Below are 14,340 nucleotides of genomic sequence, written 5' to 3' on the forward strand. Positions count from 1 at the left end.
TGTTGCAATGTAACTTTGCCATTCTCTCTTTGAAGAGTGGAGTCTGTTTCACAGCCCTTGAATCTGGGCTTGGTCCTGTGACTTGCTCTGGCCGATGCAACATTAGCAAATGCTATGCTAGCAGAGGCCTGAAATGTACCTGCTCATTAGGGCCTCCTATCTTATGTTGCTGGGAATTTTTCTGCCGCCATCAGAATGAGCCTGGGGTAGCCTTCTGACACTCAAGCCAACTGCTAGATGAGAGAGTAAGGCCAAGTCAGACCATCCCACCCCAGCTGAGCTGGTCCAGACCGGAAGAACTACCCAGTGAATCCACAGAAACATATGCAAAAAATAACAGCACACGGCCACTTACGTTATAACTAAACTTTCCTCCTGTACACTTTTACTTTTTTGCCTGTACTTATTTCTCAGGCATTTATAGGGGTGGTGGAACTGCTAGTGCCCAATTCATTTACCAGATGTGTCCTCAAGATTGATAGCACTGAATTGCAAAAGTTGAGGGATGTGTCAATCCATTGTCTGCCTTTGCAAATTACAGGCTGAGTTTCTGAATGTGGAGCAGAGTCGCTAATCTTAGATTGTCTATTTTGAGTCATGAGTTCCGACTACAAAGCAGGAGTTGTTAGGTAGTGGAAGAATTCTTATCCTCGGAATGGTGACCCAAAAGATACACGGAAGTACCACAATTAAAAATGAAAGTTATTCTTCAGATTCACAAGGCAGGAGGAGAAGCCAGCCATTAAGTAACTTCTTCAAAGACAAACATTAGTTACATGTTTTGTATCAGATCTGAACAATCCATTTATCTAATTCACTGTGTCCTATATATCTATTTCCAAACATTTTCCAAAATTCTCAAAAGTCCTTATATTAGCTGGCTTTACATTAAAATTTGTTTTTAAGAAAATTTGCCCTTGCAAGATTGTAATAATCAACAAGTACAGAATAGGATATTTTGACAAAAGGTGAAGGTTTCCTCCAGAAGCGCCTAGTTCTAATTGACGAAGTTGATATATAAAAGGATTGTTGTTTCCAGGTCTCTCATCAAGAGAAATTAAAGGAAATCTGAGTTACCTGAAATTAAAGGAAATTTGGGTTTGTCTCTAGCTGTCTTACTAACAAGAAACACCATCAAAACATTTCTCTCCTTTCTAAACATTTCTCTAAATATGATAACTTTAGGGAAAAAAACCACAGTTGGCTAGTTCTTTCCCAAACGAATTTTCCCTTTTTAAGTTATAAATGGGGGGCTAGGAGTATTAGTTGCTTTAGAATATTTCTCCTCTAGGATGAGGTAGCCCAGATGGTAGAAAAGAAAGAGTTTTGGGTGTCATAGAAACTATATAGTATTGACATCAAATTCACATTCATAAATACACACATATTCATATCCAATGAGCAGCTTAAAAAGTCAGCATTCTATTGCTTCTGCAGTTTAGTTAAAATCCCTAGGGGCCTGGCTGGTGGCCTGCGGTTAAGCGCACATTCTGCTTTGGGGGCCCGGGGTTTGCCGGTTCAGATCCTGGGTGCACACATGGCACTGCTTGGCAAGCCATGCTGTGGTAGGCGTCTCACATATAAAGTAGAGGAAGATGGGCACGAATGTTAGCTTAGGGCCAGTCTTCTTCAGCAAAAAGAGGAGGATTGGCAGCAGATGTTAGCTCAGGGCTAAGCTTCCTCAAAAAAAAAAAAAAAAAAAAATCCCTGATCTTCCAAATGCAACATTTAGAGATTACATCAGATGCTCCCCAGAGTCTAGAGAAGCCTGTGTATTTAGGAGAGGCTATCCTGGGGGAAGGAGGCAGTAAGACTGAATGGTCAACAGAAACTTCCATCCACGGACCAAACTTTTAGCGCATCAATATATTAAGATTTAGAATCTCACTTTGTATCCCAGAAAAGAGAAAGAACCCTGGAAATTGTTCATTGTGTTCCTGTCTAACAGTAGCAGGTCATTTGGATGACGTGATTAAACGGATTGAGGTGCATGAAAGCGGGAAAGAGGAGGGGCGAAAAGGGGATTATCGGATAAGGTGTACTGCTACTTTAAAATTATGCATGCCTGGCCCCATCCTGGTCCCTCCCACTGCTCCAGGCACCTGCTGAAAACTTGGGGAGCTCAGTTCCAGGCGGGCCACCGAGCAGACTGCGCTCTGTGAGTTTCAGGTAACCAAGTGTTTGCTGTGCAGAACACTTTATTGGGCGCCCAAGTCTTCCTTGCAGCCATCCTGCTGCGGCGGCCTCTTTGCTAAGAGTCACCGGGGGTTGCTGCAGCGTTGCCAGGCAACGAGGGACAGTGAAGGCAACAAGGGTCCTGTGAAGAGCCATTTGTCACATTGAGGGGACTGGTTGCAATGCAATAAAGAAATGGTAACTCAGCTTATTTATCAATACAATTACTTACACAGTATTAGGGGTCCATGTTTAACTGACAAATACCTAGTCATATGAGGAAACACACAAACGTTTGCTAAATACGAAAGCTTGGGACAGACAGATGGTGTTGGGTTTCTAATCAGCTTTACTGTGAGCTTAAAGTTGTTGCCCATGCTGGGATAAGGGGGCAAGGGCCAGCGTGCTCTGGCAGCTTTATTTCGGACATCAGCACGTTCCCTCTGTGTTCCAGCACACGGTTCATGTGTAAAGGAAATCTATACAATTCTTTACCTTGTTAAGTAGAGTGGATAGTGCTAATTCCCTGGGGCGGAGTAACAATCTGAAATTGCTGTGTGGTGAAATATATTAATAAAAACCTGTTTCTATATGTATCTATAAACCTGGTTGTCCGGTGGACTTTTAAAATGCTTGATTTGCCCCGTAAAATGCAGATATTTACTAAAATAGTGAGTTAAAATACTCTAGACAATGGACTTCAAAATGTTTTCTGAGAAGTTCGATAATGTTTCTTGGCAGGGGCTCAACTCCTCATGCTTAGGATGAACTTCGGGTTTACAGATGGAGCAGGATTTTCTTGACACTCTGTTTTTGATTCTCAGACACCAGCTGCTACTCATGTCTTCGCCATTGCTAAGAACGCCTTTGGTACTACCTCAGCGTGAAAACGTGTCTGCGATTTCCCGAAAATGGAGATTCTCAGCGTTACTTAAAGCATCCTGCTTGAAAGTGTTGCTGGCGAGCGGCATTGGCCCTATTATTTATTTAGGAAAGCTTTACCAGGAGGAGAATGCGTTTTTGTAAACATGAATTGCCTAGCTCTTTCACTGGGCTTCGGCTTCTTGTTTCACGTCATTGAAACATTGATCTTTGCTTATTTTGTTTCCATATCGTTGGCTCACTCACAAGGTCTTTTCCCAAGGCTGGAGAATGTGGCAGCTTTCAAGAAGGTTTCAATGGTGCCAACCCAAGCAACGTGTGGACTCCCAGACCGAAACGCTTTTTGTCACAGTTCTGCCGAAAGTCTCCAGTTCTGCACCCAGCGATTTTGCATTCAGGACTGTCCACATCGATCTTCATCCCCGAACTTTACTGCCCTGCTCTCAGCAGGGTTCAGAGGCTGCATCACCGCAGACCAGCAGGATCTGCGTCCCAACTCCCATAGCAATTCGACAAGTTTTATTTTTGGAAATCACAAGAATTGCTTTTCTTCTCCTCCTTCTCCAACGCTGGCGGCATCGTTTACTTTAGCTGTGTGGTTGAAACCTGAGCAAGAGGGTGTAATGTAAGTAGTCGAGTGAGTGTCAGCTTTCCTAGGGTCCCGAAAGATCAGCGGTCGAGAAGACTATTGTAGCTCCAATTCCCAACTAGAAAGGAAAGCTAGTATTTGGAATTCACGTGATTGAAGACCGACTCCTATGTTCTTCTTTCCTATTCAAGTTTACACTCCAAACATTTTTTTCCTAAATTTAAAATTTTTATCTCCTTCCTGTAGATGATCTGAGCCCTCAGAAAAGAATAGGTTAAAATAGTTTCGTTGCAGGCAGACGTGTTGACACCTGACTCATTTTTTCCTAGTAGTTTAGCTAAACTTTTGGTCTTAGTCAAATCTTCAGAGGCTACACCAGGCTCAGGGTGAGTTTTAAGGCATAGGGACTAATAATACAAATAATTGATATTTTCAAAGTCTTGGTCTGGGTTTGTATAAGTGCCTGCCCCTATTACAGTATAAAATTTTCATCAGACAGCTAGCTCTCTGTGGGCTTAGAACTGTGTTTAATTCATCCCGATTTCCCCAAGAAGAGATGTCTGTTTGACTCATGGAAGATGCTCAGTATGAGTTGAGAAAACGAATAACACTCCATCTCTGAAAAGACATAGCTTTTGGCCCTCTACCTTGTGGTATTTTCATCTTCCAGGTAGTTAGGAAATACATAGATAAGTATGAAAGATTCTCAAAAGCTTTTATGCCATTGATTTTCTGTGAGTTTGGAGTGTTGCGTCCTTAACATCATTTTTTGTTAGTTTATGTCATCACCTGTTTTTCATTCTCTAACAGTTTCTAAAGCTGATGTCTAGTGCGTTTCCCTTAAGCGTCTAGAGCCAATCTAGAAACTGGAATAAGTAGGACAATTTTGAAGCATTTTTGGCCTATCTTCCGTCTTCCTGTAGGGCTTGGTTCTTCCCCTTGTGACGTTTTCTTTGCGTAAGAGCATTGGCCAAATACCTAAAAACTTGTGAAACAAACCAGAAAAGTCTTATAATCTCATAAGCAAATACGACTTCAATGTCTTGGGTGTTTGGTTTTAATTTGCCAAGTAAAAGTTGGCATATTTTCATTTTGTTTTATTTGGAATGAAAATAATCACAAACCGTGATCCCTATTTCTATTTCTCTCCTAAAAGAAAATCCTGTTTTCTTACTATTTGAAATGTCAGTAAATCCAGGCTACTTGGTTTATGTAACTAGTGCCCAAAGTGACTCAAAAAATTGTTTCTCGACAAATATGGCTAGGATAAGATGTTTTTCCAGGGGTATGTCTCTACTAAATTCATCTTCTATTGGTATCATTTTGTATAAATAAGACAGAGGAGTATTTATAGAGGCAGTAGCACATGCTTTATGATTTGGAGAGTTCCATGCATCAAGGTCATTTTCATTCTCAAAACTAAAATACCTATGGGAATTGGGAGAATTTCGGGGTGTTTGCACTAGATAAGTAAAACAAACAGAACATGGATTATCCAATTATTGTTTATCCAGGAGCAGAATAAATCCAGTTCCTAAATATTTTGCTACCTGCCTTCCTCTCACATTCATTATCTACCAAAGCTAGTATGTTTACAAGCAAACAAAATAGCAAGGAAGATAATCAATAACATATTAAGAAATGCATTTTCAGTAAGCTTGGGGAAATAAGCCTGCATTTGATAAATACATTCTTGAGTAATGGTCAAATTCTAACTTGTAGATTTAAACTCAAGTAAAACGAATAGAGGCAAACTCCTCTTAGATTGTTTAAGACCTGGAGGCAGGGAATAAAGAGAAACTCTTTCATTCCATTGACTTAGAAATATCCAACTACCAAAGGGTTAAAAGAAATCACAGTAGAATTTCTATAAAACCTTATTTCTACTTTATGTAAACTTTTATGTCAACTAAACCTATTTGCCTAAATTAAAAATATTCTTGCTCTCAGAACTTTGTCACCAAATACATGTACAAAATATACAATGTCACCAAAACATGTACAATAAAATAGTCACTATTAAGTGTTTTCCAATCTTATTCTTACCTCTCAACTTGGGGAAAGAATAAGTGCAAGTGAGAAGGAATGATTTGTGAAAAATGTGCCCTTTAAGGAAAGTTTTAAAGCATCTTTAGTAATAATTCTTGGTTGGCTTAATCTTATCTTTGCCTCTTTGATGCTTTCTACTCAGTTTGATCACTAACTTATCATTTTTCGGGGATCTACAATATACTGGGCTATGCTTCTGTCCTCAAAAACTCATGATCTAATGAGAAGACGGATGGATTGGTCTTGTTACCAAGGCAGCACAGTGTGTTCAGTGAGCAGAAAGGAAGGCCTCTTCAGCAACCTTGAGTGGGGGGTTCCAGGATCAGGCTTGATCATGGAAATGCCTGCTAAGTAGGAGGCAACGAGTTGGAGAGAGAGACCCAGGCTTCTCCAGTAACTGATGAAATTCTCCTTCTTTGGGTGTACCACCTTCTTGACTTCTTGTCTATGAGATGCAGGCTGATGAGCATCTTCAATAGCTAGTTATTTGGGGAGATGTTGATGGCTAATGTCAGTGGTATTTCTGTTTAACTGGCAGGTCTTTGGGAATAACCCCCTCAGAAGGCTACCAGCAAGCACTCATAATACTCTCTCTTCTGCTAAAAAGTTGAGTTGCTAGGTTGAAATGTGATAGAGAGGGCTGGGGCTTAAGTTCATATCTGTTTCTCCTCATTGGGTACAGTGTGGTCAGAAACTGCGATGATATAGTTAACATAAAATAAAATAATTTCTATTAAACATAAATTCATATAGAAAGTGAAAAATGTTTAAAAAAAATGCCATATGTCTGTTTAAAGGGATGGGAAAGGAGTACCACTGTGATAAGGATAGAAGAGACTTTTAAAAAAATAATTTGATAACTAGCCTGACACAAAACCTAGAAATTTTCTGAAAATTCTTCTATTTTATCAAAATATTGTTTCACTATGTTCTTAGAAGATTAGATAACCTTTCATCCAAGATCATTAACACTACTTCAGTGCCTGAGTTGGGCTGTGTAGTCATGGAGAGCTAGCCAGTCGTCCTACAGACACTGGCTTTGGCTTCTGGCCAGTTGATGATGAGGTAAGTAAAGACTATCGTTGTCTATTCTCCATTTCATCATGGGAATTAAACAGAGCGATTCTGACTCCAGGGCTAGCAGTTTCGAGCCTTCTATAGACACTAAATTCTCTTTACATTAAAAAAAAAGAAAAAGATTTGCACTGGTAACTCAATACTCAAGCAGGATGTAGTGTATTGTGCCACTTCCTATAAAAGAAATATAAGAGGAACTAATGAGCCAATAGGCTAAATGTTAGTTTTGCAGGATGATTCAACTACTTTAGTTTCCATCGTGAATCTCTAATAAAGGGTGTTGAGGTTCTGGGGAATATATTGCGAACAAGAACTCTATTTTTTATTGAAAGAAAAGGGCTTCTTGATTGGAATAAAGCTTGCTTTGAATGCATTGACCATCAGGCACTTATTCATAGTATACCCTTTGAGTGGAGTTTGCGGTCAGTTTTACACTGTAGCTGCACAATGCCTTAGCATGCCTTTTGGTTGGATGCTGACCTTTTCTTTTTTCTGGTTGCTTCCTAAGGTGTGTTATAGAAAAGACGGCGGATGGGCAGATTGTGTTCAAACTTACAATATCTGAGAAAGAGACCATGTTTTATTACCGCACAGTAAATGGTTTGCAGCCTCCAATAAAAGTAATGACACTGGGGAGAATTCTTGTGAAGAAATGGATTCATCTTAGTGTGCAGGTGAGTAAAATAAAAAATATTTAACATTTGGTTAAACACAAAGATCTGTCTTCCTTTCTTTCCTTTAAATAGCATCTTCCCACAAGATCTGAAGCGGTATCTTTTAGGTTTCAGGTATGTGTAAATGAAAACTAAAGAAAAACAATATTTAAATAACCTAATGATGTATCTCTTGACATATCAGCCTTTTTCCCATCAGACTTACTGTGAAAATTGCCACAGAAGCTTAGGACGATGCTCTTTAGAGTAATAATATCCTCAGGAAGTTTTTGTTTTCTTTGGTTAGTATAGATTGTTAAAAAATGTGTAAGGGCTCTTTTAGTACTAATTTTACTAGTCATGGATGTATTTAAGCCCCTGCCTGGTAGTTACAACTGTCTTTCACAGACAGCATCTGATGATGTGAATAAAATTTGGCTGTTGCGTTAAAATGTTGACCTCAGAACTAATGAACTTTACAGTTCAAACACTCAAAAGGTGTTATATTATTACTTTAGTTGTCAGCCACGGTTCGTATTAGCCATAAAAGCTGCTAAAGGCTGAAATAGCTGTAAGATGTCTGTATTTTGGTTCCTGGAAATACAGACAGTTTATTCTTTTGTTTCTTCAGGGTACTGGAATGGCCCGATGCAGACAAAAGTCATTGTTGCCTTTCAAACCAGAGGTACTCTGTACCTCAGTTCCCAGAAGATGCTCTCAAGGAGCAGCCAAACAGTGGTCCAGGAAAACCCCATTCACATTAGAGGGTAATTGCACCCTTGTTCATTTTATGAAAATAGTCTTTTACTTCTCATACTTTTCTTCCAAGCTGAAGCAAACAATGAGTAGACTTCCTTAGAGGGTCCCAAGAATTGTTATTTGGATTTTAAAGTCTATTTCAGGATCGAAATAGTTCTTGAAGATTTAAATACAATTTGTATATATCTTTATTTTGCCTGATTATAACTGTGAAATTCTGCCATATATTTGCATAGTAGCACATTAAAAGCCTTAGGAAGAACGTTTAAAATATAAATGCATACAGGTAACAATGGCTGATTTCTATGAGAAGGTATTCACAAAGTAACATTCAATCAGCATGTTATACCTTATCTACTCAGCTTTTTTTTTGAAGAAGATTGGCCCTGAGCTAAAGTCCACCACCAATCCTCCTCTTTTTGCTGACGAAGATTGGCCCTGAACTAACATTTGTGCCAATCTTCCTGTATGTTGCATGTGGGATGCCTGTCACAGCATGGCTTGATGAGCGATGTGTAGGTCCATGCCTGGGATCTGAACCGGTGAACCCCGGGCCACCGAAGCAGAGCATGCAAACCTAACTGCTACACGACCAGGCTGGCCCTTCTACTCAGCTTTTAGTTAGGATAGGAGTTTAGCAAATGCGTTTGGTAGGGACTGCCATTTCCATACTATCAGGCTTGAAAGGACCTACAAAAGGCTAGGTCATATGTGATGTCAGGTCCTGTCTATAGTGCATGATTGTTTCAATCTGTTCCTGCTTACCTCTCATTTGTTAGTAGTTAGCAGGTAGCGAACTAATTTGTTCTGTATCTTGAAGTTTTCCGTTCCACCCACGCACCAGTGCAACAGAATTGGGTCATAATGTCAAAACATGTGGAAATAGAAACTGCCAAAGAAAGGGAATCTGCACAAGACGTGAAATAGACATGTTTGTTGCATATTTTTGTATCAACGATGATAAAAAAAGAATTCCTTTTACTTGCCTTTATTTTGCCGTATCTGTGAAACTGTGCCATGTTTTGGCAGGCAGTAGTACATTAAAAGCTTCACAAGAAAGTTTAAAATCCAAATGTGAAGAGGTAACCATGGCTGAATTATTCTCCAGGGAGTGAAATGCTCTTAGAGTGCCTATTGAAATCAACATTATCATTTCCATACATGTCAGATATGAGTCATTTCCTAGTTTAGGCAAAATTTCTTTATAAATCTTTAAATCTTCCCCTTCTTTTAAGAAAAGGTTGAAGTACTTAGGATTTAATGGGACTGCTTTATTTCAAAACTGTTTGACTAGCAAGAGAAAACTTGTCCTTTCCAATTTGTGCACTTTTATTTATTTTTACATAAGATTTTTCCCGTTCTACATTTTACATTAAAACTACAGAACTAAATAGTCATAAAACAGAAAACCCCTGCAGATCGGTCATTTATTGGTCTGGCATTTATTGATAGATTTTGGAGGTACCCAGCCTTGTGAGAATCTGGATTCATTCAAATGAAAATTAAAGAGCAATTATTTACTCAAAATTGGAGATATGCATAGGGTTCCTTTAAACTGGACACCACTCTGAATGCATTTAAGATATTATGAAATTTGTAATAATTTATATTATAAATATTTAATAAGAAACGCGCTTGTGCCTTAAAAGTTGTTATAGGGCCAGCCCAATGACGTAGTGGTTAAGTTCCCACACTCTGCTTCAGCAGCCTGGGTTCGCAGGTTTGGATGCTGGGTTCAGACGTGGCACTGCTCATTAGGCCATGCTGTGGTGGCATCCCGTATACAAAATAGAAGAAGATTGGCACAGATGTTAGCTCAGGGCTTATCTTCCTCAGCAAAAAGAGGAGATTGGCAATGGATGTTAGCTCAGGGCCAGTCTTCCTCACACGCACAAAAAAAGTGGTTGTAAAAAGTAGTGGAAAGGGCAAGAGATGAGAAGTAGAGAAATATGATTCATTTATTGCTACTCTGTAGTCTTAACAAATTCATTTGGCTCAGTTTCCTTCTTTATGAAGTAAGACGATTAGATGAACAAAATGAGGTTTCTTTGAATTCTACATAAAAAAGTAAGAGGAGTACAGAGGGAGGCACGATTTATTCAAGTATAGAAAGCTGTCGAGTTGTGTAGGGTCGTTTAGGCAGTAAGTGACAGAGCTAGCTCCATCATCTGACCATCAGGCTTGTCTTGTTTCCCCACGCTGTCTGGTATTTACACAGAACCATCTTTTTGGTAGATTTTATGGCCAAGATATGGATAAATGCAGCTTGTAACTCTTTAGCTGTATAAGTGCCAAGAATATATATTAAGATAAAATGTAACTTACCGAGTGTTGTATTATTCTGTAGCACATCCAAATTCTGTGTCGTTTCGGGCTTAGGGACTTCCATCATGCTGGCCAGAGGTAGAAGACGTAATTGACAATATGGTTTAGTCAAGTTTCAAATTGCAAGTCTGTAATGTGTATGCATATTTTTACTCATCCTCCAGGATGGCCACAACTCAATGAATTTATGTGGTGTGTGGATGTGTGTATAAAACTAAAACATAACCTTTACTCATGGGATTGGCTCAAAAATCAGAATTAACTTACAAGGCCCAGTGACATAAAATTAATTAACAGATCTGACCTTACACCTCACCCCAGACAGTTCACTCAGTATCAGCTTTCCAGCAGTGAAATCGGAATTCTAATTTCCCAAATTCATAAAAGAAATGAGTTTTAAATAATGAAATCCCCGGGGGAAAAAGAAGATGCCGAGAAGAGTCAGACATAGTGAATATCGGAGGTCTGGTTTCGTAAACAAAAAATGCCCGATGTTAGAGTAACGGATCTAACTGCTTTTCTTCACAAACTAGCATTTCGAAGCTTCAGCCTGTTGGAAAATGATTAGTTTTCAAATTAATATTCATTCAGGGACTTGAATCTGACACGATTGCCAATTTAAATTTCACTTTGGGGTTTAATATATTGGCTATTGCAAATTACATCAAGCTGAAATTCGTTATGTCGTATTTTTTGTACTAAAACTGGAAAAAATCAATTCAGACTTTTTATTATCAAACGGGGAGCACTGATAACATTAGCAGATTTTTTAAAGCTTAGTTTTCATATTGAATCAGTACATGCTCTAGTTATTGTAAGAGATCTCTCTTGGTTTTCCTTTTGAAAAAGTTTTGAAATCTGTAAAAGGATTTTACTGAGGCAATTTGTTATGAATTGGGAAGTAAAACAACTTGGAAGTATTTTTGCATTTGGTTGCATATCATTTCAAAGTAAAACCCAGAGTTTCCCATGAAAATACCGTTTTCCTTTAAGCAGTTCCACACATTTTATAGGACGAATAGCAGTAAAGAATCGTTAGTATAGTAATTCTTTAGTAATATGCTGAAATGCAGTAAAACAATTACTGTAATTTAAAGCTGATGCAAAATGGAAGCAAGAAATGGTTTAGCAATGGGGTTGTTCACGTTTTCTATGCTATTTTGAGGGCTCCTTGATACCAACAATTCAAGAGCCGCAGAAAGTTGTAGCTACAATAATGAGAAAAGGAGCAGTTCTAACCTGATACAATGAAGGATAAAATGCATGGTAAATAAAGTTTTAGCAATCGATAGATGACGAATAGGGGTTTCATAATCAGAGTTTGTTCATGAAATATGTTCTTTTGATTTATGTATTCAATCCAACACAGGAAAACTATTGATAGTTCTAGAGAAAAGGAAAATCCAATTTAACCAACATTTGTTAGAATAGACAAAGCAAGTCTCTCAATTAATCTCTGGAGTGTATGCCCACGTGCACGCTTTATAAAGTAATTTCCACGTTTCTATTGATCGAGGGAACATAAAATATCCACGCAGCCTCCTGGAAGCTTCCTCATTCAGTTCAGTAAACTCTATGTCCTGGGATTCTCATGGGAATACCACCTGAAACCCCCCACCCCAAGAGAATCTCAGTCCATATCGTTCCTTAATCATTTTCATTGCTTGGAACTATAACAATTATATGTGTATGTGCACGTATTAAATATTATTTGTGCAAAGCCTTCTGTTGGTATCTAGCCAGCTCAATATCACTTGTGTGAGGTAAATAGCTTAGTTATTCAAAACTAAGTAAAGATCAATAGAATTTAACGAAGCTTTTCAGAATAATCAGTTAAAAACAATGACAATAATAACTGTCATTTTTGAACACTGATTATGTGTACTGTATTAAACATTGTACCTACTTAAATTTCAAATGCTAATAATAGTTCTGTGACAGTGGCTTATATTATTTCCATTATAGAGATGAGACAAATGAGCCTTAGGCAGATTAAAATAGCGCCTAAGTTTACAGTCTCAAGTTTCTCTGACCTTTAATTTAAAAAATAATAAATTGCCATGGACCTAGGTCACTGAAAATTTAAGGAGTAATTAATTTTTAACGTGCTCTGGATCTCTGCGGCAAAAAACAAAGAACTGAAAAAGCATATTTGTAAAGTAAATGTAAGTTCCTTTTTTGCATGTTTGTACATATTTGTAATGTAAACATTTGTAATGCTCCATGTATTTACGTGATTTGTACAAAAAATTAAGATCAATATATTTTGCAGCTATATCCCTCATTGATACAAGTGGTTTAAATGCACGACAGAATGTAATTTTATATGAAGTTCTGCTCAATATCTCTGTGGTTTATGGCAGTCACGAAAGACTACAGTGTATTAAAAAAAGATGATTCCACAAGCCAACCCTGATGACCAAGTGGTTAAAGTTCGGTGCTTTGACTTCAAACTTTGGCACTTCAGTGGCCCGGGTTTATTTCCCTGTCTTGGGACCACACCGCCTGTCTGTCAGTTGGCATGCTGTGGTGGTGGCTCATATAGAAGAACTAGAAGCACTTACAACTAGGATATACAACCATGCACTGGGGCTTTCAGAGGAAATCGAAAAAAGAATGTAACAATATTCCACTTAAACATCCTGATCAACTGATCCATGCCCTACAGAACAAGCCAAGTTATGATACGATAAAAACAAGAGGGGGGCTTCTTCTCATTTGATTATGGAGAGGGTTAAAACCATCCAAGTAAAAATTAATTATTCTCTGTGCATTTTTGCGTGGGACTTTAAAGTACAATATTTGTCAGAAGGCAAGGCTTTAATTCTTGACATTTTACTTAAAAATTGTGCAACCTGGGGGCCGGTCACATGGCCATGTGGTCAAGTTCACATGCTCTGCTTCGGCGGCCCAGGGTTCGCTGGCTTGGATCTTGGGTGCAGACCTACACACTGCTCATCAAGCCATGCTGTGGTGTCGCCCCACATAGAAGAACTAGAATGACCTGCAACTAGGAGATACAATTACATACTGGGGCTTTGGGAAGAAAAAAAAAAAAAAGAGGAAGACTGGCAACAGATGTTAGCTCAGGGCCAATCTTCCTCACCAAAAAGAAAACTTAAAAAAAAATTTTGCAACCCTAGGAAAATGATGTAAATTCTCAAAATGTTAGATCCCCACAATAAATTGAGAACAAAGATAAACCCAGCCTATTTAGCTTACACCATAAATGTGACATGTAAAGAAAATGATGTCTGCAAGAAGATGTAGAAAATTTGAATAGACTGATCACCAGTAAGGATATTGAAACAGCAATTAAAAACCTCCCAAAAAATAAAAGTCCAGGACCAGATGGCTTCCCTGTTGAATTCTACCAAACATTCAAAGAAGACCTAATACCTATCCTTCTCAAACTCTTCCTAAGAATTGAAGAGGAGGGGAGGCTTCCTAACTCCCTCTACGAAGCAAACATTATCCTGATACCAAAACCAGACAAGGACAACACAAAAAAAGAAAATTACAGGCCAATATCACCGATGAACATCAATGCAAAAATCCTGAACAAAATACTTGCAAATCGAATACAACAATACATTAAAAAGATCACACATCGTGATCAAGTGGGTTTCCTTCCCGGGATGCAGGGATGGTTCAACATCTGCAAATCTATCAACGTGATACACCACATTAACAAAATGAAGAATAAAAATCACATGATCATCTCAATAGATGCAGAGAAAGCATTTGACAAGATACAGCATCCATTTATGATAAAAACTCTAAATAAAATGGGTATTGAAGGAAAATACCTCAACATAATAAAGGCCATAT

General features: G+C 38.4%; 1 protein-coding gene across 1 annotated transcript in view; it reads left to right on the forward strand.

The window, feature by feature from the left end:
• The first annotated feature begins 2,134 nt into the window (after nt 1–2,134).
• Nucleotides 2,135–14,340, forward strand: part of USH2A (usherin) — a 747,192-nt gene continuing 734,986 nt past the window's right edge. The window contains exons 1-3 of the mRNA XM_001915645.4: nt 2,135–2,373; nt 3,000–3,682; nt 7,281–7,446. Coding sequence (XP_001915680.3) covers nt 3,204–3,682; nt 7,281–7,446 — 645 coding nt within the window. The 5' untranslated portion in view covers nt 2,135–2,373; nt 3,000–3,203. The remainder of the gene's footprint in view (nt 2,374–2,999; nt 3,683–7,280; nt 7,447–14,340) is intronic.

The sequence above is a fragment of the Equus caballus genome, chromosome 30 (assembly GCF_041296265.1).
Source record: "Equus caballus isolate H_3958 breed thoroughbred chromosome 30, TB-T2T, whole genome shotgun sequence".
Taxonomy (NCBI): Eukaryota; Metazoa; Chordata; class Mammalia; order Perissodactyla; family Equidae; genus Equus; species Equus caballus.